The sequence below is a fragment of the Peromyscus maniculatus genome, chromosome 5, assembly GCF_049852395.1.
Source record: "Peromyscus maniculatus bairdii isolate BWxNUB_F1_BW_parent chromosome 5, HU_Pman_BW_mat_3.1, whole genome shotgun sequence".
In the NCBI taxonomy this organism is placed as follows: domain Eukaryota; kingdom Metazoa; phylum Chordata; class Mammalia; order Rodentia; family Cricetidae; genus Peromyscus; species Peromyscus maniculatus.
In genome coordinates, this window is record NC_134856.1 from 116,596,635 (window position 1) to 116,619,700 (window position 23,066).

Genomic DNA, 23,066 nt, shown 5'->3' on the forward strand with positions numbered 1-23,066 from the left:
AGTACCTGTGAAACAGCTTTATAGTAGGACTACACACTTACCCAGTAGTGCCACCCGGCTCCTATCCAAGATGACCTTAGCCATTCCCCATACTCTGCCCCCATTCAGGACCAAGGGTGGAAGCTTGAGAGTCATTTTTATCCAAATCATCCTGCCCCTGTGACAGCTTTGCGTGTTGTCCATGTGCTCACACTGGAGCCACACAGAAAAGTGTGTGTTCTGATAGCCCTGGGCTAGGGACGGACGGACAGACAGGAGATAGGTAGGTAGGTAGGTAGGTAGGTAGGTAGGTAGGTAGGTAGGTAGATAGATAGATAGATAGATAGATAGATAGATAGATAGATAGATAGAGCAAAAATTAAAATAATAGGGTTCACCAGCCAGTGTCTCAAAGTTTGTCTCCTTTTTCCAGGTTTGCTTTCCTTGAGCTCCACTTATGAATCTTTCTGAGGCTCACCCCTTACCCTCCCTCCAGTGATAAGTTACTCTGGGTGGCACCAGAGACTAGTGGTGTTGGAATTAGGAAAACAGAAAAGACACCCCCCCCCCCAAAAAAAAAATCAAGACAGATTCACATAGTCTCATTTATTGAACTTTTAGGTAATTTTAAATGTATATATTCATCATGTCTTTTCCCAGCCTCCCTACATTGGTCATAAAGCTGGATTAGTGTTCTAGCAAACAGCCCAATCCTGCTTCAGCGAAACCTGTTTCTTTAAGCAAACGCATTCTTGTTGGTAGGAGCTTTTCTGATACACTTTAACAGGTCAGGTAAACAGTAAGTCACACCAGGTTCTATTTAGCCTTTCTCTTGCTCATTTGTGTTTGTGTCTGTGGTATGCCTCATCTCAAACCCCTTAAAACTTTGAGGCAGAGGGACTTCATTGTCTGGAGTTTCTGAAAGTCAGAAAGGAAGGTTGAGTTAAACACTAGGTTGTTCCATTGTCAGAGCCGCTGGTGAGAGCCACTTTGAAGATTCATTATAATAAAATGTCCAGGGCATTGGTGGTAAGACATAAGGTCCAAGAACCTAGTCACAGCACTTGGCTTCTGAAGTCTGTGGCCCAGGACTAGAGCAGCCACCTAGACTCTCCTGTGTGGAAGGTGGCTCTGCTAACTGTGGAGCCTGACCACCCCACCCCACCCCTCCTCCTCCTCCTCTCAGTCCTATTTACCTCGGCTGAGAAAGGCAGCACACTGACTGGTAACCGCTCTGGTCCTCGTGGCTTCATTTCCCCGCCCCAAACAGTCCCTAGATTTTCATGTGATTGGCTAACATTCTGATATTTAAATTAGTAGATGTTCTTCCGGCAGAGATTTTGCTTAATACCAAGCCTTTCTCATCAAAAGCAATAGGCAGCTCCTTCCCCTGATGCTGGCTCTTCAGGGCTCCAGCCTAAGCCAGGGGACACTCCACCCCAGGCTGGATGCTCCCAAGACCAAGCCTTCATGGCCTTGGGAAGTTCCTGCTAGAAAGGATGCTATTAGAGTTTTGGGATTTTCTATGTGGTCCTTGTCTTTATCTGTTAATCTAGGTTCACACATCAGAGTGGTCAGTTCCTGCTTAAAAGGGGAGGCCTTTGTTCCAGACTGGAATTCTGATGCTTCCCAGAGAGAGCCAGCTGAAGTTACTCAGAGCAACAATAACAATAAAGTCCAAGTTTTGATTTTTTTCCCCCTAAGACTTTAGAAACAGATATTTTTTATGCAAACATATAAAGTGGTATAGCAATATTACATAAATTACAAATCCTTTTATTATTTCTATGTAGAATTATTTTAGCATTATGATCAATTTCACATTAATTTACCATCCCTTTGTGGTTTCTAGATCTCAGCACTGTGCCAGCCACTCTGGGTACATGGAGCACATATTTTGAGAATATCTGCTCCTGTCATGGAGACCACCATTTTAGCAGTGACCTTTCCAAAAGGTGTCAGGGACAGCACAGGATATGTAGTCCCATCCCAAGTTAGTGATCCCTAATCCGCAGAAGGCAGTAAGACTGTGTTTGCTTCCAAAGCTTGCTCCGAAGGTTGTCTGGCTTTCTTCGTACCATATGATACAGTGGTGCCTCGGGCTTTCTCATCTAGGAAGTCGTAAGTGCAGACCACTCATTTGAATGAGTTCATCTTGTCTAGTCACAAATCCCACAAACTTCTGAGGCCTTCTACTCAGGCTTGAGTCAGCCTGGTCAATAAGCTGCTGAGCTCTGCAGTCCTCATTGGTCACCTCACTAAGCTGTCCCCTCCCAAAAGTCCTATGGCCTGTTCTGCAGGTCAGGGGCGAGGGACAACCTAAACTGCTGGGTCGTGATTTCCAGAGACGCAGGCTCACCACTGCAGCAATCAAACCGGTGACTTAGGAAAAGCAACTCGTTGGCCCTTTTCAGTGCTAAGAGTAGGCCTAGGTTTAGAAACCAGTCACGAAAAGCTCTGCTTGCTCTCCATTCTGATCTGTAGCTCATTCTACCTGTGAGGGACTCCAGTCTGTGTATTTTTATTCTTTCTCTTTGCCTCACCATGTTAAATCATAACACGGAGCCATCTCTGAATACACAGCTGGCTTCCAGAGGTGGGAGAGGGATCTTCAATGTGGTGTGACACTGACCTTCCCCATCCCCAAAATTGACCTGCTTTTTCAGCCTGACCCCTGAGCAAGCCCCGGGATAGCATTGGCTGTCCCTGTGAGGGCTGCCCTGCTCCTTGCATTGAGGTCCTTTGAGTTTCTGCTGTGATGAGATCCCGCAGCCCTTGGTTGGCTGCAGGCAGGCGCAAGCCTTGGAGTACTCCAGTGTCTCAAGCCAGCTCGTGTCTATCTCCTGGAAGCCAGTCAGTCTAGTTCAGCATAAAATCAGGCTTTCTGCAGACGACAGCTGTCAGAAGTCACACCCAAGGCTGGATGTGACCCTGTGCTGTCTGATACCTAACCCACTGTTGTTCACTCAGCTTCAGACATTCTTGGTTTGGGACACCAAGCTTCATCAGGACCATTCTTGGTTGGTCATGACTCCTGTAATGTGAGTGGGCTCCTGGATCTTCTGGGGCTGAGGACTAAGATATACTGGCCAGAAAGCCCAGGCACCCACTACTGGCATAGAACTTGTGGTAACACCTTTCCCCATGTGATGGCCAGACTGTCTTTAAGCCTTACATACAACATACAGCAAATAAATCCATGGTCCACAGCTTCAGAGAGAACACTTTAAGCAAATCTCATTCATCTCTTAATGATTTCCATAGAGTTTTACATCTTGGTAAATTGAATTCCATGATAGACTTTTTTCATCTGCTCAATTATGCAATGTTTTCAGTAATTCCCCATTTATTTTTCATTTTAGAAACTTCGTGAATACTTTCATTCAGTTTAAGAAGCCTATTATTGTAGCAGTTAATGGCCCAGCCATTGGACTAGGAGCATCCATATTGCCTCTTTGTGATGTGGTTTGGGCTAACGAAAAGGCTTGGTTTCAAACACCCTATACCACCTTCGGACAGAGTCCAGATGGCTGCTCTACCGTTATGTTTCCCAAGATTATGGGAGGAGCGTCTGTGAGTACCATTTAAAACCAAATCATTCTAGAAGACATCCTGAGGAGATCTAGCTTGTTATTGTTGTACTCGGTGTATATAGTGTGCCATTCTGTGGGGACTTCCCATACCAGCTATACAGTTTGGTTTGGTTCATGGAATGCTGTGAACTGTGTATTATTGTGCACCATCCCCATAGGTAACACTGGTTTCCACTATCCATATTGACACTCGAAAAATCCTTCACTCAAAAGGGGACGTGTGTGTAGGATAAGAAAGGGTTTCCCCACTACTTCTGTGGTTTCGTTTTTTTTTTTTTTTTAAATGTTTAAACAAATTCATACTAATATTATAGCTTGTGTTTTGACAAGCACCTACGGACACCTCGTTCCTTAGTCCTTGAACGGGGCAAAAAGTAATGACAAGGGGTTCTCCAAAGGCAGAACTCAAGAGACTTGGGCAGGAAGAGTCTTGGGCAATGAATACCTGCTGAAGAGCTGGTAAGACAGTCACACGGGACAGAGGGGACAGCAGGCTGTGATGCAGCTGTTGACACACACACACACACACACACACACACACGGCTCTGAAGTATATCCTCCCCCATGGACTTGAATGGCTGTTTCATGTCCATCATCACCGTGAGTGAACCTCACAGGAAAAATGTTGCCCATTAACACTATGGTGGAACTAATGTCTTCCCTGAGGTGCTGATAGCCATCTGCCAGCAGCACCACTCCCAAATGGGACAACACACTTCTCTTGGAAGGGACCTCAACCGCTTGTCTCTGTCCACTATAATGCATTCCCGTGCCACTGAAACCCACTTTTTGCATATTTGAGGGAGGGCGCATCTCTTCTAATCCTCAAGTGCCTCTTCCTGAGAGAAACTTTGAAGGAGGACATTAGACTATAAGAAGTTTCTATCAAAACCACCCAAGAATTAGAAAGAAGGGAAAGGCTGTTTGTTCCTCTTGTTGTTTGCGGTGGAGAAGCATAGCGGATACTCCCTTCCAGCAGTCAACCTGTAAACAAGGCACAGGGACCTCAGAACACCTCCAGACGAGCAGAGAGACTACAGCCTCCGCACTGCGGACCCTCTGCCGAGGAACACCCCTCAGTCTAGTCAACAAGAAACCCTGAGACAGATCCATACTGCACTTGTTGAACAGTGTTCCCCAGAAGCAGCAGGAGGTAGGAGGCAGTGAAGGGTGCCACGGTCCCACGTGGGCTCCTGGGTCACAGAAAAGACATCCAGGGAGGAAGCTGGCAAGATCAGTACCATTTATATAGTCTAGTAAAGAATGAGGAATCAGTGGTAATTTTCTGGGCTTTATCATTTTAACATGCAGCCTATCAAGAATGCAACTTAGAAAGATGTAGGGGAAGGGGAACTCTTATATAAACTTTCAAAGACTTTTCCATAAGTCGAACTTATTTCAGATACCAAAATATTTTTTAGTGAAATGTGAAAAGCCAAGGCTAGTAGAGCAAACCCATCTCCACAGCCTGTCAGGTCTCAGTCCACACATGCCCTTCCACAGCTCCCCTTTGGCTAGCCTTAATATTCAGTCTGCTGGGATACTTGTTTCCAAGGGCTGCAGCCCCCATCACTGCCAGGACAGAATGGCTACCATCGGACAGGAGAAAACTAAGAGCCTCCTGTTTCACTCAAGGGCCTGGCCACGCCTTGTTCCTGCTGAAGATATGATGCAACTTAAAGGTCTTTGGGATACTGTATGTACTACCAGTGAGAAAACAGCACCTACTCACCGTACCTCAGACACATACACACATTCTACACTCGTCAGGTGCCCTGTGGTCTTATCACCTTGGTGTGTCCTCTGCTGTGAAGGGTCTCCTGGCCAGTGCAGCACCCTGGTACTCCAGACTCCCACGCCTGATAAAAGCCAGAGGACCTATGGGCCGCCACAGGCTGAGAGCATCATTTCTCACTGGAACAGTCAGGCCACCACCAGGAACTACCAGGCTGATAATCCTTGGGAATAATTCCATGATAGTATCTCAGCTTTGTTTGATGTCTCCCACTGACAGGACAGTCAAGCAACAATAACAAAGTCACATGATATTTTGGAGTCACTGGTGAGATGCCCCATCCCTCAGATTATATGACTACAATTCCAAGATCACCCTGGCCAAGCAGCCAAGTGTCCATTCCAAGGTTGAGTTCCCTATTGAATATGGACATGATACAGCAGGGTGCGTTCTTTCCCACATTCCTCCTTTTCTCTACACACCTCTACCCTACACACCTTGTCCCCAATCTTCAGGCCCCTAGCCATTCATTAAGGCCAAATATCTGCTACAGGTCTGTATTAGCGTAACCTAGACTTGCTTTTTCTATGCCACTCACACAGATGACGAGGCACACTCCACATTTGTGGGCATTTCATATATGGGCCTGGTGGACATTGCCAGTGTAATCATTTGATGGCATCCTTTGCTGCTAAGAATGGCCCATTCTTGTCCAGAACACCAGAGCTGAAGTACAGCCTCCCTGGCTTTCACCAGAAGCCTACATGGCATCTTGTCCCTTCTTCCATGGTCACCAATAGCAGTCTTGGTCTGCCACATTCATTAGCCTGGGCCCACTTTCCCCTCCTTGGAGACATCCAAAGAGCAAGGGAAGACTCTTCCCTGGGGAGTTTGCCAGGGATTAAAATTGCATCCTAGGAGAATTCCCAAATCAGTAATACCACAGTCTTCCTGCAGCCTCTACACACCTAGCGATCCTTTATGGGTTGCTGGGATAAAAATAACTGACAAAGCAGTTTACAGAAGCGATTACATGGCTCACAATTGGCCAATTGTGGCAGCAGGGGTGTGAGCCAGCTAGTCTCATTGCACTTGCTGTCGGGGAATGGAGAGAAATGAATGCTGCTGGTCACTTCCTCTCTAGAACGACACCCCCCCCCCAAGTATGGAATGATGCAGCCCACATTTAAAGTGGCCTTTGGACTTGATTAACCTAATCTAGACTATCCCTCACAGACTTAACCAGGGGACTTTTCATGGTGATTCTAAGCCCCATTGACAGTCAACATTAATCATCATAAGCCAACTTGACAAGAAAACATCACTGTTAAACTATAACCTTCCACTCCATGGTTCATGGCTATCTCATAATGCAAAATGCATTCAGTACAACGGTAGGTCTTCATAGTTTTTTAATAGCCCCAGTACTTTAAAAGTCCAAAGTCCAAGTCTAATCTGAAATTCAGGGCAGTCTTATACTATTAAGTCAGAAATTCACACTTCCAATACACAATAGTACAGAATATTCACATTCTATGGGGAAGGATGGAGCCATATGATTCAACCAAATTTAGTTGATCAAACACCAAATCCTGTATCTGTCCCACATCTGTCATCTACAGCTGATAATGGAATTGTCTGGGCTTTAAAGGGATTGGGGATTATCTGACCCCCAAACTCTGCTGCCTGCATTACATATAGTCTCAAGATCCTTCCATCTCCAACATCCAAGAATCACTATTACAACTTAGACATCATCTTCAGATTCATGTAGTGGAGGAGTTGAATCTTGCCTAACATTGTCTCTGAAACTACAGAAGAAACTCCATGAATCTATCTATCTTGCATCTTTACAAATGTACATCTTTACTTTTAAGTACCATATGGACAATGCTCCCAAGTTCTGCTACCAGCCCTGGGTCGGTAGAAACTGGTTCCCATGAACCAAAGCTCAACAGCAGTGGTTCTCAACCTTCCTAATGCTGCGACCCTTTAATACACTTCCTCATACTGTGGTGACTCCAACCATAAAATTATTTTTGTCACTACTTCGTAACTGTACTTTCACTACTGTTATGAATTGCAGTGCAAATATTTTTTGGAGACAGAGGTTTTCCCAAAGGGCCATGACCCACGGATTAAGAACCACTGCTCTACAGGCATCTGTGCTGTGGCTCTATGGTATACACAAAACATACTTTCCATGGCAACAATTGTTTTTGAGCAGGGAAACATTCTTCAGCATTCTCACTTCAGGCTCTCCTTTCAAATGACTCTGACTTCTTAGAAGTTTGAGCCTCCCAAGTAGTCTTTCCTACAGGGCACCATTCCTGATGTCTCAGGGCAGAGTGCTAGGTTTCTCTTTGATCCCTTTAACAATTACATCTGCTTTCTGTGTTAGCTTTAAACTCACTTGTGCCCTTTACCTCTTCATGATGTTTCTGCTCCTCTTCCTGCTCTTGCACTGTGAACCTGGGTGGGAGCAGTGAGCTGTGGCATTGCCACCCACCAGAGTGCTGTCCTGTCTTGGTACCTCCTCCACCAAGCAGATGAGTCCATTCCGTATTCAGCCTCACTCAAGTTTTAGGACTTGAGGGACGTGCATCCAGATTATTGGCTAGAGTATTACATGAATGGCCTTCCACCCAGTTCTCTATAGAGTTCTTGTTGATCTCAGCAGCCCCAGGAGCCAGGTCTCCACTGTCCCTGTTCTCTCAGCACTCTGGTCTTCTAAACTCTACCAGAATAACTAACTAAGCCCTTTTTTACAGCATCCTAAGGATTGTCTGGTTCAAAAGTCTTAACCACACGATCAGGGTTATCTCAGTAACAAACTTACTTCTGAACCCAAGGGTTCATTTTCTGTATTACTGGAACAAACTATCTAACAAAGCAGCTTGAAGGGTTTGTTTCGGTTCACAGTTGGGGCATGCAGCCATCATGGTGGGGGAGCTTCAGATACCAGCCACATTGTGTTTACAGTCAGAGCAGAGAGAGATGAATGCTGCCATTCAGCTCCTTTTCTCACTTGTAGTCACTGCAGGACCACATCCCAGGGAGGAGTGTCACCCACATTTAAGGTGGATCTTCTGACCTTTCTTGACTTAAACTAGCAAATCCCTTGTAGACATTGGTTTCCATGGTGATTCTGTATCCCATCAAGTTGACAACCAAGATTAATCATAGGTCATTCATTACCAGTAAAGTCAGTTTTAGGTTTGTTGTGAGCTGTTGCTAAAGTAAATCATTTGACAACAGTTATTTCCAGTTCTGGCAATAAAAAGTCCTTATCACCTATTAAGCCAGCAGTTCTCAACCTGTGGGTCATGACCCCTTGGGGGATCAAATGACTCCTTCACGGGTCATCTAAGACCGTCAGAAAACACAGATATTTACATTCTAAGCCATAACAGTAGCAAAATTACAGTTATGAAGTAGCAATGAAAATAATTTTATGATTGGGGTCACACAACATGAGGAACTGTATTAAAGGGTCACAGCATTAGGAATGTTGAGAACCATTGTTAAAGCTAAATTTGAAAATCTGGTAGTGTGTTCTCCCTATGTTGTAGGCTCTTTGTACATGTGTGATGGGTAAAGGTGCACACAGAGGGCTCATCTGGAGGAGATGAATGATCTTAGACACACATATACCCCTGAGCAGGTACATTTTTAGAATTGGATCCCTTGAACCAAATGCTAGCCATGTGGAGACTTCAAGAGTTCACTAGCTTTGGGCCAATGAGATGGCTTGGCAGGTGTGCCTGAGTTTGATGCTTGGGATTCACATGTTGGAAGGAGAAAGCCAACTCCTACAAGCTGTCCTCTGCTTTCCACAAATGCATGGCAATGTGCATTCTCTCTCTCTCTCTCTCTCTCTCTCTCTCTCTCTCTCTCTCTCTCTCTCTCTCACACACACACACACACACACACACACACACACACACACACACACACCAAATAAATATAATTTTAAAATTTAAAGAATTCACTAGCCTTGGAACGTTTCCCAAAGGATGGCTTAAATCAGTCCATATGAACACCTACTCCTTTGTGGGTGGTTTCCTTGGTAGATGAGTCCTGACCAATAATTGCTCTTTGCCTCAACTTGGAATCTGATGGTATAGCTACACTCCACTGTGGTTACGTATGGCATAGAGCCATGGCTGGAGACCTGTCAGGATTCTACGATTGAAGATACTAGTCATTAGAAATCAGTGTTGGCACTCCTCATCCTCCAAAACAGGACTACCCCAAACACTCGCTGGAGTCCAGGACATCCCCCAGAGCCTGGGGAAGCCCTGCTCTGAAGCAGCAGCAGAGAGCCTGCCCCATACAGTGTAAATCCCCACCTTGTGAACAGCATTTGACTAACATCTATGCAACAAGTAACCCAATACTATTGAGGTGACTTGTATTGGTAACAGCTCTTGTTGAAAGTGACTCCTAAAAGGATACACTTTCTTTTGTGGCATTTTGGTGCATTTGAATTTTGAACGTGGGACAAGTTTAGCTTTCCCTACTTGGTGTGTACAAATTCTGCCAGTAGGATTAACTGAAGGAATACCATTGTCAGAAGAAAATGGTGTACAATGAGACAAGTTGTGTGAGCCTTCCTCAGTGTGTCCCATGGGGACCAGACACTTGCCTCCCTAGCTACTGGTGGGTGTGGCTTTAGCCTAGGAGTGTGTTGCTCTGCAGTCTACCACCACCACCCTCAGCAGACATCCATGGAGTACCTACTGTGCACCTTCCACCTTTCACAGTCCCTTCTTAAGAATCCCCACCGCTGTATGCTCGGGAAATACTCAGGGCCAGTGCAGTGTTGGTGCTTTAGGTAGGCTTTGCTAAGGAGAACAGGAAGGATGGTCCAGGCTAGACACAGGCCCCCATCTGTGCCCCTTTTGCTACAGATCCTCCTCTGTGGGCCAAGCTAAGGGCTGATTCCTAACCCCTTGTTCACCCACAAGAGCATTCTTGATTATCCTCTTGAAGCAGTCTGAACTGACATCTTCTTCCCTGTGCCTCCTAACTACTAACTTCCTGTTTTAAGACTACTGCAGAGAGGCAGGGTGGGACTCAGTCTATATAGTCTGACCAAGGAAATGGGTTTTCTTAATGGTTTTTTGTTTGGTGGTGGTGGTTGAATTTGGGTTGTGGGTTATTGTGATTTGTTGGTTCTTCATGCCTCTATTTTAAACTGACTCACTGCTGTTTACATGGGATACATTCTCAGCCTTGAATCAGTCCTGTTTTACACTCTTGGGTAAATTAAAATTTCTTTCATTGTCCTGCACATTCCATGTGAAATGGGGGTGGGGGAACCACAGACCGTAAAAGACTGTCTAGTAACAAATGGATGTAGAGCCATGCAAGCCAAGAGGAGGGAAACGAGGTGCCAAGACAATGTGTAGGCCAGAGCAAAGGCGGTTGTGATTGGCCCAAACAGACAACCAAGGAAAAGAGATGGACACAGGAAGTGAGCTGTGCCCAGGGCTGTGAGTTGTCTTCCAGAGGCAGCAGTGGTGTGTATGAAGTAGGGTGTGTTGGGAAGCTAGAGCCAGAGGATCATGAATCCAAGACTGGGAGGAGGGAATGACTAATGACAGATGGGCCCGAGGGAAAGCCTGGGAAGAAATGATCAAGATGGGCTTCCTTGGCCTGGCAAGTTCATTAGTATCTGCTGTGTTGAGGACACGTTTAACTTACGTGACTGGTGGTGTCACCTCCAAAGAAAGAACATTCTGTGTGCTCTAGTGTTCTCCCTACTGCCTCTGACATCGGGGGCCTCTCACCCTTTCTCACCTCCCTAGAGTATTCCTGTGGGGAAAGTTAACTACCCAAATAAAATCAAATCAGGGTTTTTTTAGATGTTTATGGAACATTTCAGCCTTATGAGTGTGTTCATGACTAAGCTCAAATGGCCATCTACGCTTGGATGATGCCCTCAAAACCTTGCAGACTCTTGTGAGGAGTCTGTACCTGCACCACACACATCTGTTCACAGTGTCTGCCCTGTTGGAAGTACAGAGTCAGCTGTACACTTGATCTCCATTGTGTGGTGTTCGCTCTGTGGATTACCAGACTCAAATATTCCATGTGATCCGAGGGTTGCATTTGGTCACTGGAGGGCCTCTGTGTAATTTTTGCCTCTGAAGAAAGGAGCATCTAGAGTATATTTATCTGGGCCTCATTGGGACCATTGGAGTCTCAGCAAGATTATCTGTGCAAGACAACCCACAGGTGGGACATGGTCACATCAGCTGCTAGGCAGACCTCCTTAGCCTGCCAGGGCAACTGTGAGGCTGTTGTTGATGATGGCAGGTCCATACACCTAATGCCAAGATGGGAACAGTGGCCTCTAATCCAGTAATACCTCTCTTGTTTTTAAAAGCAAAGTTACATTGGTTTTCTCAAGGAAACCTTGTAAAGTAACTCAGAACCTCTTAAGATGGGTGGCAGCAACTGAGGTACACTCAATCCTCCTGGATAGTTGGTATCTGTATGACAGTGTGACTTCTGAAGTGTGACTCTTCAGCAGTGACATGCCACACTGCCTTTAAACATTGTCGAGAAGGAGTCTGCGGGAAAATGAAGTTTTGTATTGGATTCGCTTCCTTTAGAACATGAATTACTGACTCAGGTACCCAGGTTGAATTTTAAATGAGTTCACTTGTGTGGGGAAGGCCAGCATCAAGAAAAGAATCTCATATAGAAGAGGAAGTTACCCCAACGTCCTCAAGTTTACCACAAAAAAGCCTCTAACTTGTTTTATCCAAGTCCACGTGACTCTGAATTACCTCATGAAGCGGGCCTTTTTCTTTGATTTTTTTTTTTTTTTAAACTGGCCCAGGGTGTTACTCTTCAGTCTAGCCACTTGGTCAATCTTTGTCCATGGTCTGTGCTTAGTGGCCACTGAAGGACATGAGGCAGATTCTGACATCTTCAAAAACCCATCCTTAGCTTGGATTTCTGAGGGTTGAATTTCCAAGACATCTTCTCCATCCACATCCCCTCATGTTTCACGTCACGTCTGCTCTTTTTTATTGTAGGCAAACGAAATGCTGCTCAGTGGGCGTAAGCTGACGGCGCAGGAGGCGTGTGGCAAGGGCCTGGTCTCCCAGGTGTTTTGGCCAGGGACCTTCACCCAGGAAGTCATGGTTCGCATCAAGGAGCTGGCCTCATGTAACCCAGTTGTACGTCAAAATAGTTTTTTTTTACTTGTTTGTTTTCTATTTGTTTTTAAGTAAAGAAAACCTTTTCCTTCACAGATTAAATTAGACTTGTACCATGCTCCAGATTTGTTTGCCCGGTCTTAGTTGTAGAAATGGACACCATTTGAAACTTAATACTTCCCATAGCCTATCCAGTGTTGACCCTTTCTTGCTATCTGCAAAGTCCTTACACTTCATCACGTGCTTAGGTACACATACATGGAGGCCTAGGGGTTTTGTTTAGTAAATGTGCTGAGTACTGAGTCTCCTAACAACAATGCATTTAGTGTTGTGGTGTGTGAAATATTTCAAGTGATTGATCCAACTCTCTTCTAAGCTCATGCAGATAGATGAGCAACTGTCATAGTTAAAATTAAGCTGTGTTTTGTTTAGAAAATTCCATCCACAGTCACTGGGAAATTTCATTGAGCTTCAGTAAAGTAGATAACCACTCAGGGCTCCACACCATGCCATAGCAGTAGTGGTGTGCAACAAACCACCTCTCTTGAAACAGCTTGAGCCATTTCAAGTTTCAGTATCCAATGTTAAATATCCCAGCATCCCTCTGTACCCATGATCCGTCCGTCCCTCTGCCATGGATACCAGAATCCACCAGTGTTGAAATCCTCTACAGCACAAGCACCTCTGCACATACTTCAGTCATCTCTAGATGACACACAGTGCCTGTCACAGTGCATTGCTTTGTGAGTGAGGGCTCTGCTGGATTTTGAGATAGGAAAGTCTGTATTTGGTTAAACATTTTTGGTTTTGGTTTTGGTTTTTTTTTTTTTTTTTTTTTTTGCATATTTTCAGTCCAAGGTTGATTGAGTCCCAGAGATATGGAACTCAGGAGTATGCAGGGCTAACTGTACTAAGCTGTGAGTGGACTGACATGTAAAGATGTAATGGTTGCTATCCTGCGTGTGAGGAGAGGTTTAGTGCCTATGAACGACCAACCTCCTTTCTCGTTCATCACTGCTGCAGGTCCTGGAGGAATCCAAAGCCCTGGTCCGCTGTAACATGAAGGTGGAGCTGGAGCAAGCCAACGAGAGGGAATGTGAAGTCCTGAAGAAGATCTGGGGCTCCGCCCAGGGCATGGACTCCATGTTGAAGTACTTGCAGAGAAAAATCGATGAGTTTTGATTGGCAGACTGAGCGGGACATCAGTGGCTCCCCGTTGCCACAGTCATCCTCACCAGTAGCTCATGCTTGGAAGCAGGACTGGAAACATCCAAGCTATTTATTACCGAGGAGTTTTTAAGTACTGTAACTTTAAAATAACTACAAAGCTTCTTTGTCCAAATGTCGTTATTTTATACTCATGTATACACAGTATAAAAATGTAATTGAGCACCAGGCTGCTCTTAGAAGCTCTGATTTCCTTGGAAGCTAGTTGTGGGGTTTTTGTTGTGTTTTTTAAAGGAATTATGTTTTCATTTTGGGTGACAGAGTTTGCAATAATGTTTGTTTTACTCATTTGGTTTTGGTTTTTTTAAAACCTAGATCACAGACCCTAAAGAGTGCAAGCCAGCCTCATCCCCCTCCTCCTCAGATACAGAAATGTCTGAAACGTGTCCCTGCATCTAGGAGGACAGGGGCAGTCCAAGTACCTCAGTGCTGAAAAAATTCTAATCAAAATTAAAACCAGTTTTGTAGGAAGAGCATCTTTGATGGAAAATCCTACATGAACTATGGGTTCATGCTGAGATGCCCACCAATTCTCTTAATGTGTCCCGTTCTTACCCAGCTAACATGAAGAAATCAGTGTCTGTGGAGGAAATCCAATGGTTCCGTGTCCGTGAATCCCTCCACAGCTTGAGTGCTACTGGCTAAGTTATGAATTAGCACTAGTGGGTTTAAATAGTTTTCCTGACTCTTTCAAAAAATAACTACGTAAGTGCTTCTTGTGGCTGGGTGAGAAATACTACTTTGCATAGTTTTGTTTGTCTATCTGCAGATATGATTGATGTATTACACCAAAAAAAGTATTTTTATGTTTATAAAGTGTAATTTTTAGGTTCACTTAGAATATATTTTATTTAATTTAAAATTCTCTTGGCACACTATTAAACACAGAAACTCCTTCCAAACCAGAAAAGAACTACCTTATATTGGACATTCATCGTTTGCGGTCTCTGCTTTGATGTCTGCCGTATACTGTGCACAGTATCGTGTTCACGAGTACCCCGTGGAGTGGGGACTGATTCCTGACTACAGGCGCCTATGACTACTTAGGCTTCTGGGCTTGCAATCATATTGAATGTATGAAGATTGAAATAAAATCGAAACCTTATTTTTGTACAGTTTTGAAGTTTATACTCAGAACTGACGCCTCCCCAGCTATGAGGAGCGCTGTGCAGTGTGTAAATCTGCCTTTACCGTGGATGGGTTGGTACAGTATTTTTGCATCTGTGGGACCTACTCTTTTGTTCAGTAGTTTGAACTATATATAAACTGTACAATCTGTAAAGTTTTTATAGAATAAATATTCAGCTGTGAAAACTGGTTAAATAAAACTAATATTTCTTAACAAATGGGAATGTTTCTCAATGAATTCTTCCCTTGCCAGATTTCCTGTGGGGGCATTTTCTCTGGAGTTTTCTATGAGGTTCACAAATGTACAAAAACATTGGTGTTTGGCGTAGAGGGTGCCGCCCACTGTCCACCGCTACTTCTCACGTTCTCCTGGATGGATCGTGTGACTGCTCCAAAGGAAGGAAAGTGTATTTCACCAAATTGGCACCTACAAAATAGTGATGCTTTAAAGGGCCCTGAGCCCCATCGGCTGGGTCTCCTCTCTGCCTCGTGGTTTCTCTTACTATATTCTTTCATGGACAACTTGATCTAGCCTGACTTTCCTGTCCCAAAGTGTGAATCTCCTGAAGCTTGTGAGACAGCCCTGGGTTTGTGCCCTAGCAAATGTGTGGGAAGGTGTGCCTGAGCAGAGACTTCTCACATGGGATATGACGGGGAGTCCAGAACAGGAAGGGAGAGGAGAGGCCTGGGGCAGTTGGATACTGCCGTCCTGTGGTGCTACCCAGGACTTGAGACAGCAGACATTGATCACACACACTTGTTGGTCATCCAAGTCATTGTAAGAAAATGGAACCCAGGGGCATTGGGCAGCATCATTTCTCAGCCTCTTGGTGGCCAGGCCCCAGGAAAAGTATACTTCAAGAGCACCTGTCAAGATGAAAATGGATTCTGTTCAGGTTGTATTTTTTAATTGTCTAAGTAGCTTTAAAAAAAAAAAAAAACTATGGATACCCTACCCACACAAAGCTAGCTGGCTAGGCATGGGGCAAGAATGGCCCTTCTTGGCACCCTTTGAGCAATCAACTCTTGGTAGAAGAGATGGGGCAGGGTGAGTGGGTTGAGGTCTAGTTGGATTCAAAATTTAAAACTACGAAAAGCATTGAGCTGAATGAGAAAATTACGGTGGTCTATCCACAAGCTATTTCTGCATCATTGGAAGCTGTACCAGCCAAGCATTCAAAAGTGGCCCTCACTAAGTTACTTAGCCAACTCTACCCCAGAAGGCCCTGGCCCTGCCCCTGTACCCCTGTAGACAGTGTTCTAAACAGTGTCTGAAAGATCTAGCAACTATCTGCTTGGGTGAAAAGGGCAATGGGTGGTTTTTAATATAGATTTAAAACTTCTTGGCCAGTCTGTGATTCAAGGATCCAACCTAAGAGAAGAAAAGCATAAACAAAAACAAAAAATGGGAGTACCTGTTCCTAGAGATGCCCCTGTGCCTGCCTCTGTCCTTCAACTCTAGCCCCCAGGATGCAAGGGATACTGCCAAAGGGAAGGTCTGCCACCTCTCTATGCCAGGACTCTTGGAAGCACCTTCCAGGTGACCAACGAAAGCCCCCACCAGTCAGAGATGGAGGCAGTGCTCAGCTGAGTTTTATATGCCCCTCAGTCTTCATTCACTAGGTGCTTTATATTGTCTTCATTTTTAGCCCAGAGAAAACAGATATGAATCCCAAATGTTACAGGGGCCACTCCACAAATTCTCAAGCAAGCTGGGTATGATGGAGTACCATCCTATGTTTCCAGAAGAGGATCATGTCTAGGTTCAAGACTTCTCAGTCTACAGGTCCAGGCCAGCAAGGACTATATAGTTATTTTGAGTGGGATAGAAATAAAATAGATTTAGTAAGTTTTAACATTTCTATTTTTGTAAAGTTCACGCCGCATTCTAGAACTGGGCAAAAATAAATGCATCTCCTGTATTAAACATGTTAGGATAGGTGATAACAAGGGCAGAGGCTTACATATTCTAAAACATTGACCTACCACATTAGAGCAATCCCCAACCAAAGGCAGTACAAGAACCATGTGCCTGCCCTTCACAATAGGATAAAAGGAGACCAATTACCAAAACATTGCAAAATCAACAACACCTTCCTGACTTACTCAGTTGTCCAAAGAAGAAACCACAGAGTAATTAGAAAGTAATTTGAAATGAGGGGCTAGAGAGATGGCTTAGCAGTTAAGAGCACTGGCCACTCTTACAGAGGACCTGGGTTCAATTCCCAGCAACCACATGATAGCTCACAACTGTTTGTAGCTCTAGTTCCAGGGTATCTGACACCCCATGCAGGAAAAACATCAACGCACATAAAAATAAATCATTTAAAAATTTAAAAAGGTAGTATATAATGAAGTAAAATTGAAACATAACAGAACTTGCACATAAGTTATATAATAAGCTCCTAGATATTTTCTAAAGTGTGCTGCTGGTGGTGTGTATTCTGGAAGAACAGCAATTGACTGCTGAGCCCTGTCTCTGGCTCACAGTTTTTTTGTTTAAAATGTTTGAAAGATAGCAAGTCAGTAACCTAACCTTGCAATTTAGGAAACTAGAGAGCAGAAAACCCATAGCAAATAGAGGGAATGAAATGAAAGATGAAAACAGAAACGTGATAAAAAAAAAAAATCAAAAAACCAGTGAAACCCAAAGTTGGTTCTTTGAAAAGGTCAACAAAAGTGACAAGCTTCTATCAATACTGACTGAGGAAATAGGGAAAAATATTTAAATTACTAAAATCAGGATTGCAGAAAGGGATAAGAATACATCATAGTAAACAAATTCTATTGCTGAGAAGAGACACCGTGACCATGGTAACTTATAAAGGAAAGCCCTTCCTTGGGGCTGGCTTACAGTTCAGAGGTTTAGTCCATTATCAGCATGGCAGGAAACATGGTGGCCTGCAGGTAGAAAAGGTGCTGGAGAAGGAGCTGAGAATTCTACATCCAGATCCGAAGGCAGCAGAGAAGAGCCACACGGCCTGGCTTAAGCTTTTGAAACCACAAAGCCAACCCCCAGTGACACACTTCCTCCAACAAGGCCACACCTCCTAATCCTTTCAAATAGTGCTACTCCCTAAGCATTCAAATATATGAACCCATGGGGGTCACTCTTATTCAAACCACAAAATAAGGAAGCTAAGGAGCTGGGCCTAGGGTTCCAAGCCCCTAATCCCAGCTCTTGTGAGATGGAGGCAGGACAATCATGGGCTAAGTAATAAGATTGTCAAAAAAGTAATAAGCTAATGAAGTCAGTAAGTTCCTGAGAAGACTACAGAAGACGACTCAAAAGAAACCTAAATAGATTAAAAAATCAAATCTGTAAAATAACAATAAAACTAAAAAACACTTGCCCAGGACCAAATAGCTTCACTTATAAATCTTAACAAAAAATTTTAAAAGGAATGATAGCAACTCTTCACAAATTTCTTCCAAAAAATAAGAGAAGACTTCTACAAGGCTGGTTTTTTCTCTGTTCTTAAGCAATGGACTAGAGCTGAGAGTCCAGAAATAAGCATTCACTTGTAATCCATCTTGAATAAATATGCTAATGCCATTCACCAGAGTTGCCTTCAACAACTGGATGCCCATGTGAGGAAAAAAATTAATTTGGATCCTTACCTCATGCTATATACAAGGATTAACCTTAAGTGGATAAAAAAAGAAAATCTAAGGGATTTGTCCACACGGACTTGTTAACTGCATATTCTCAGATTCAGTAGTATGCTAAAATACAAACAAACAAACAGCAAAGAGTTTTATCAAGTGTTGAGGTCTTGTGCTTCTGAGGACACTACCAAGTACATGGAAAAGCAACTCAATGGAGAAGGAATTGCAAATTTCGTACAAGGTAAGGGTCTGCTGTCTAGAATGTATTAAACATACACATAAGGTTATTTGGGGCTCTCTATCGGTGCTGGTGCTGATAGAGAGCAGAGCCTTGGGCATGCTTAGCAAACATTCCACCACTGAACTGTGTCCCAGCCCCTGTAAAGAGGTCTTGCAACTCATCAACAAAAGACAACCTGGTTTGTTTTTAACTTACATGTATGGGTGTTTGCATGTATGTGCATCACGTGTGCAGGAGCCCTCAGGTCATAAGAGACATCAGATCCCCTGAGACTGGAGTTACAGATGGTTGTGAGCCACCTTGTGGGTGCGGGGGATCAAACCCAGGTCCTCTTAACCTCTGAGTCTTCCCTCCAGCCCCACAACCATGTTTTTTTAAATGGGCTGACTGAGTAGATTGCTTCAGAGAAGTTATACAAGTGGCCGATAAGCATATAAAAAGATGCGTCATGAGGGAATTGCAAATCAAAATATGAGACGTCACTTTCTCCCAATAGGATGGTTAGAAGAAAAAGTAGAAAATAACCAAGATTGATACAGACACGGACAATCAGAATCCCCCACATTGCTGCGGAAAACAGGTTGACAGGTTCCCAAGCAATGGTGATTTTATTACCCTACAGTTCCACCCCTGGTTAGATATCCACAAGAGTTGAAAACAAGCATTCATTCAAGTAAGTTCTTGCACATGAATGTCTGTGGCAGCATTTTCCACAGTGGCCTAAAAGCAGAAACCACTCAATCGACATCAAGTGATAATTGCATGGACAATGCTTGGTGAAGCCAATGAGATGTCGTGCGGCCATAAATAAAAATGAAGCACAAGTGTGTAAGTGTGTACCGCCACAAAGCAAGCGTGTACTGCCACAAAGCAAGTGTGTACCGCCACAAAGCTAAACCTTGTCAGATGCTGTGAGGGAGAAAAAAACAGCCACAAACGGCCACAGACTTTGAAACTGGGAGAAGTTCTTGTATGAAAATGCAAAACTTTTCCGGCTGCATTTAAAATCCATAGACAGGGCTGGAGTGATGGCTCAGTGGTTAAGAGCACCTGTTCTTGCAAAGGACCAGAGTTCAGTTCCCAGCGTCCGTATGGTGGCTCACAATCATCCATACCTCCAGCCAGGGGATCTGAAGCCCTCTTCTGACCTCTGTGGGCCCTACATAAACATACAGCAGGCAAAACACTCATGCGATATATTCATACAAGCTGTTTACAAAAATATACCTAAAACTGAGAAGTTGGAAGTTCAAAGGTGGAAAATAATACCTTGTGCAAATGTTAACCCACAAGATCCAGAGTGCCTGGGTTATTAACAGAATGCAAGAATTCCTCCAAGCAGCAGATAGACTGGGTTCTTTAGAAGGACAATGAAAATGAAACGTGTTCTAATTACATAACATGAAAATACATACAAAATTGATAGCTCTGTCTGAAAAAAATATGTGCAAAACCATAAAGGAAACTCTGGGCACATGTCTGAGTGACAGAAGCCGGTGGGCATACTCCTTCCAGGAGAACAAGGTCGCTGAAGTGGGCCTGGTTAGATCATCCTGCACCTGCCTCACAACTCGATTGGACAAGAATTCTGGCCTCAGCTCCCATGAGCTCTGGCAAGACGGGGTTCCTATGGGCCATTGGACTGAGGGTCACTGGCTAGGTAAAGGAGGTTACCCTCCGTTCTGGGCTCCTGGGCCTCTCCTTAGGAGCCTCCCAGAACAGCAGCTGTGTGTCTTAGAGGGAGCCCAGGTCTGTGACACAAAAGTGGCACCCCACTGCTTTTGCTGAGCTCAAGACTAGAAATAAGCCACCAGGTCCAGCCTCGGTTAAGGGAGAATGACACTGGTGGGGGGGGGGGAGGTACAGGCTTGGAGGTGGGGCTGCTGCTGGGACCAGGAGCAGAGGTGGCCACTGCACTTGGGAACTCTCAGACACAAAACATGCCCCCAACAGGCCTGACTCAACTCCCTTGCCCGCATGGAAGGAATATGAGGGTTAGCTTCTGCCACTCACTGACACATGCCCAAAGCCTCCTTTACATTTTTGCACGGATCTGTTTTGCACATAGCTGCACTATCAGCTTTGTTTATATTTTTAGGTTAAGTAGGTAGACCACACACAGGTAGAGCAGTTCTATTTTCACTGGCCTTCCATGGGGATTATTCTATGTATCATGGCTAACCCAACTTAAAACAACCCCTTTATTTGTTTTTTTATTAGAATGACAGCCCATTTGTGTGTGTGTGTGTGTGTGTGTGTGTGTGTGTGAGAGAGAGAGAGAGAGAGAGAGAGAGAGAGAGAGAGAGAGAGAGAGAAAGAGAGAGAGAGAGAGGAGATGAGGAGCATGCTTACCATGGTGTGTGGGAGGCAATATGAGGACAATATTGTGGTCAGGTCTCTTCTTCCACCTTTACATGGGTTCCAGGAACTGAACTCAGATTGCCAGGCTTGTGCTGCAAGCTCCTTCTCTCACTGAGCCCTCTCACTAGCCCACAAGCCCAACTTTTACAACCAAGCTCCAGGCTCCAGTACAATGAAATAACTTTTGCCTTACATGAACTCTTGCCATTCACTGTCTTAAGCTGGGGCGGTGAAAGTCATCTGGGGCACATGCCCCTCTCCCAAGTCCTCTGAGCTGACTTGCAGTATCTAAAGCAGAAGCCAACAGTTGGCTGGGTAGTGGTGGGTCATTCCATGGCCAACAGTTGGCTGGGTAGTGATGGGTCATTCCATGGCCAACAGTTGGCTGGGTAGTGGTGGGTCACTCCATGGCCAACAGTTGGCTGGGTAGTGATGGGCCACTCCATGCGCAGAGAACACCCACCAAGCTCTGGCCTTCATTATCACTGCTCATCTCTAGTGACTATGATTAACTACAAGAACTTTTACTTTCCAAATAAATTGCTGTAGTGTTTTAAACTTCACAGACTGTCTAATTAACTAATTGTTATCACACGATCTGTTGATGGGATGTCTCTGGTCCCTTCTTATCTCAGGAAGCATCAATCAGTTTCCCAAAGAGCAACTTGCTTGAATGAGTGGAGTCCAATGTCACCACTTAAAGGCTGATTCCATGTAAAGATCGACAGCTTCACTGTGCCATTTCTTGGGGTGGCCTGTGGTTAGAGGGACATCCAGGATCCTGCTATGTAGCTTGAGCTGCCCTGGAACTCTTGGTCCTCCTGCTTCCACTTCCTGTGTGCTGGCATTATAGGTGTGTACCGCCACATCACGGACCGCATGAACTTTTTAGGTTTTACCATGAAGCCCCTGGTTTCCAGGGGAGGAGGATTGCAATGTTCTGCTTCAAGCTCAGCTGAACTTTCCTTCCCTGGCCAGAGTTGTGGTTCTAATGGCTGTAGCACTCAGCCAAGGAGGTGTGATGTTGGCATGGGACCTGTTTGCAGCCTCCGATTCCTCACCAAAGGCCTTCAGCAGCCGACTGACTCCAACAACACAATCGGCAGAGAATTAGAAAGAGGTCACTTGTTTAACAGGCTCCAGTCACCTCCCAGAAAGGCTGGGCACACCCTGCTGTGGCTAGACACAGTTAGACTACTGCCTAAATACTGCATCCCTAATCAGGCATCATTTGGGTATTAATAAAAGGAAAAAGCAGGAGACTATTGTTGGTCTTCATATCTCATTGTAAATTTTGCTAATAGCAACCTGTTGTGACAGTCACCACTAATTGCTTTTTTTTTCTTTTTTATTACTAAAGATAGTCTATGAATCTTTAAGCCCTCCTACAATAAGAAATCTGCACAAACATACTATTTGGAGGGAAAAAAAATCTGTAATCTTTATCCCACAAAGTGCTGTGGATATCACTCTGTATAAATAAACACTGATTGGCCAGTAGCCAAGCAGGAAGTATAGGTGGGACAAGGAGAGAGGAGAATTCTGAGAAGTGGAAGGCTGAGGAGAGAGACACTGCCAGCCGCTGTGAGGAGAAGCAACATGTTAAGATACCCATAAGCCACAAGCCACGTGTCAACTTATAGATTAATAGAAATGGGTTAATTTAAGATATAAGAACAGATAGCAAGAAGCCTGCCATGGCCATACAGTTAGTAAGCAATATAAGCGTCTGAGAGATTATTTTATATGTGGGTTGTGGGACTGCAAGGGCTTGGTGGGACCTGGAGAGAAGCTCTTCAGCTACAACAAAGGGTATAATTAACGTTGCCCAAAATAAAATAAAGTCCTCAGCTCTGTCCCAAGGACCATCAGACAAGGTGCATCCCCTTCATGATCAGGCAGAGACTCTGCTACTCTCCCCCTTGAAGATTCTGTCCTCAGCTGGGGATATTATGGGCACAAGAACATCAAACTTGAAGCAATGTCTGCAGCCTGCCTCCAGCAGGTGGCTTTGGAGA

The 23,066-nt window shown here is 44.5% G+C and overlaps 1 protein-coding gene and 1 long non-coding RNA gene across 6 annotated transcripts in view; one reads left to right on the forward strand and one right to left on the reverse strand.

Annotated features, from left to right (window-relative positions):
• The window catches only part of Cdyl (chromodomain Y like), a 226,776-nt gene extending 212,952 nt beyond the window's left edge, over window positions 1-13,824 (forward strand). For all 5 annotated transcript variants that reach the window (XM_042278348.2, XM_042278350.2, XM_042278353.2 and 2 more), the window contains 3 exons: window positions 3,342-3,552; window positions 12,360-12,503; window positions 13,506-13,824. In XM_042278348.2, coding sequence (XP_042134282.1) covers window positions 3,342-3,552; window positions 12,360-12,503; window positions 13,506-13,664 — 514 coding nt within the window. In that variant the 3' untranslated portion in view covers window positions 13,665-13,824. The remainder of the gene's footprint in view (window positions 1-3,341; window positions 3,553-12,359; window positions 12,504-13,505) is intronic.
• On the reverse strand, window positions 13,543-21,361 carry LOC143273460 (uncharacterized). Its single transcript, XR_013051566.1, has 3 exons — window positions 21,040-21,361; window positions 16,253-16,640; window positions 13,543-15,704 (listed from the first exon to the last, which is right to left on the reverse strand). It is a non-coding gene; the product is annotated as an uncharacterized LOC143273460 (long non-coding RNA).
• Window positions 21,362-23,066: the final 1,705 nt, after the last annotated feature.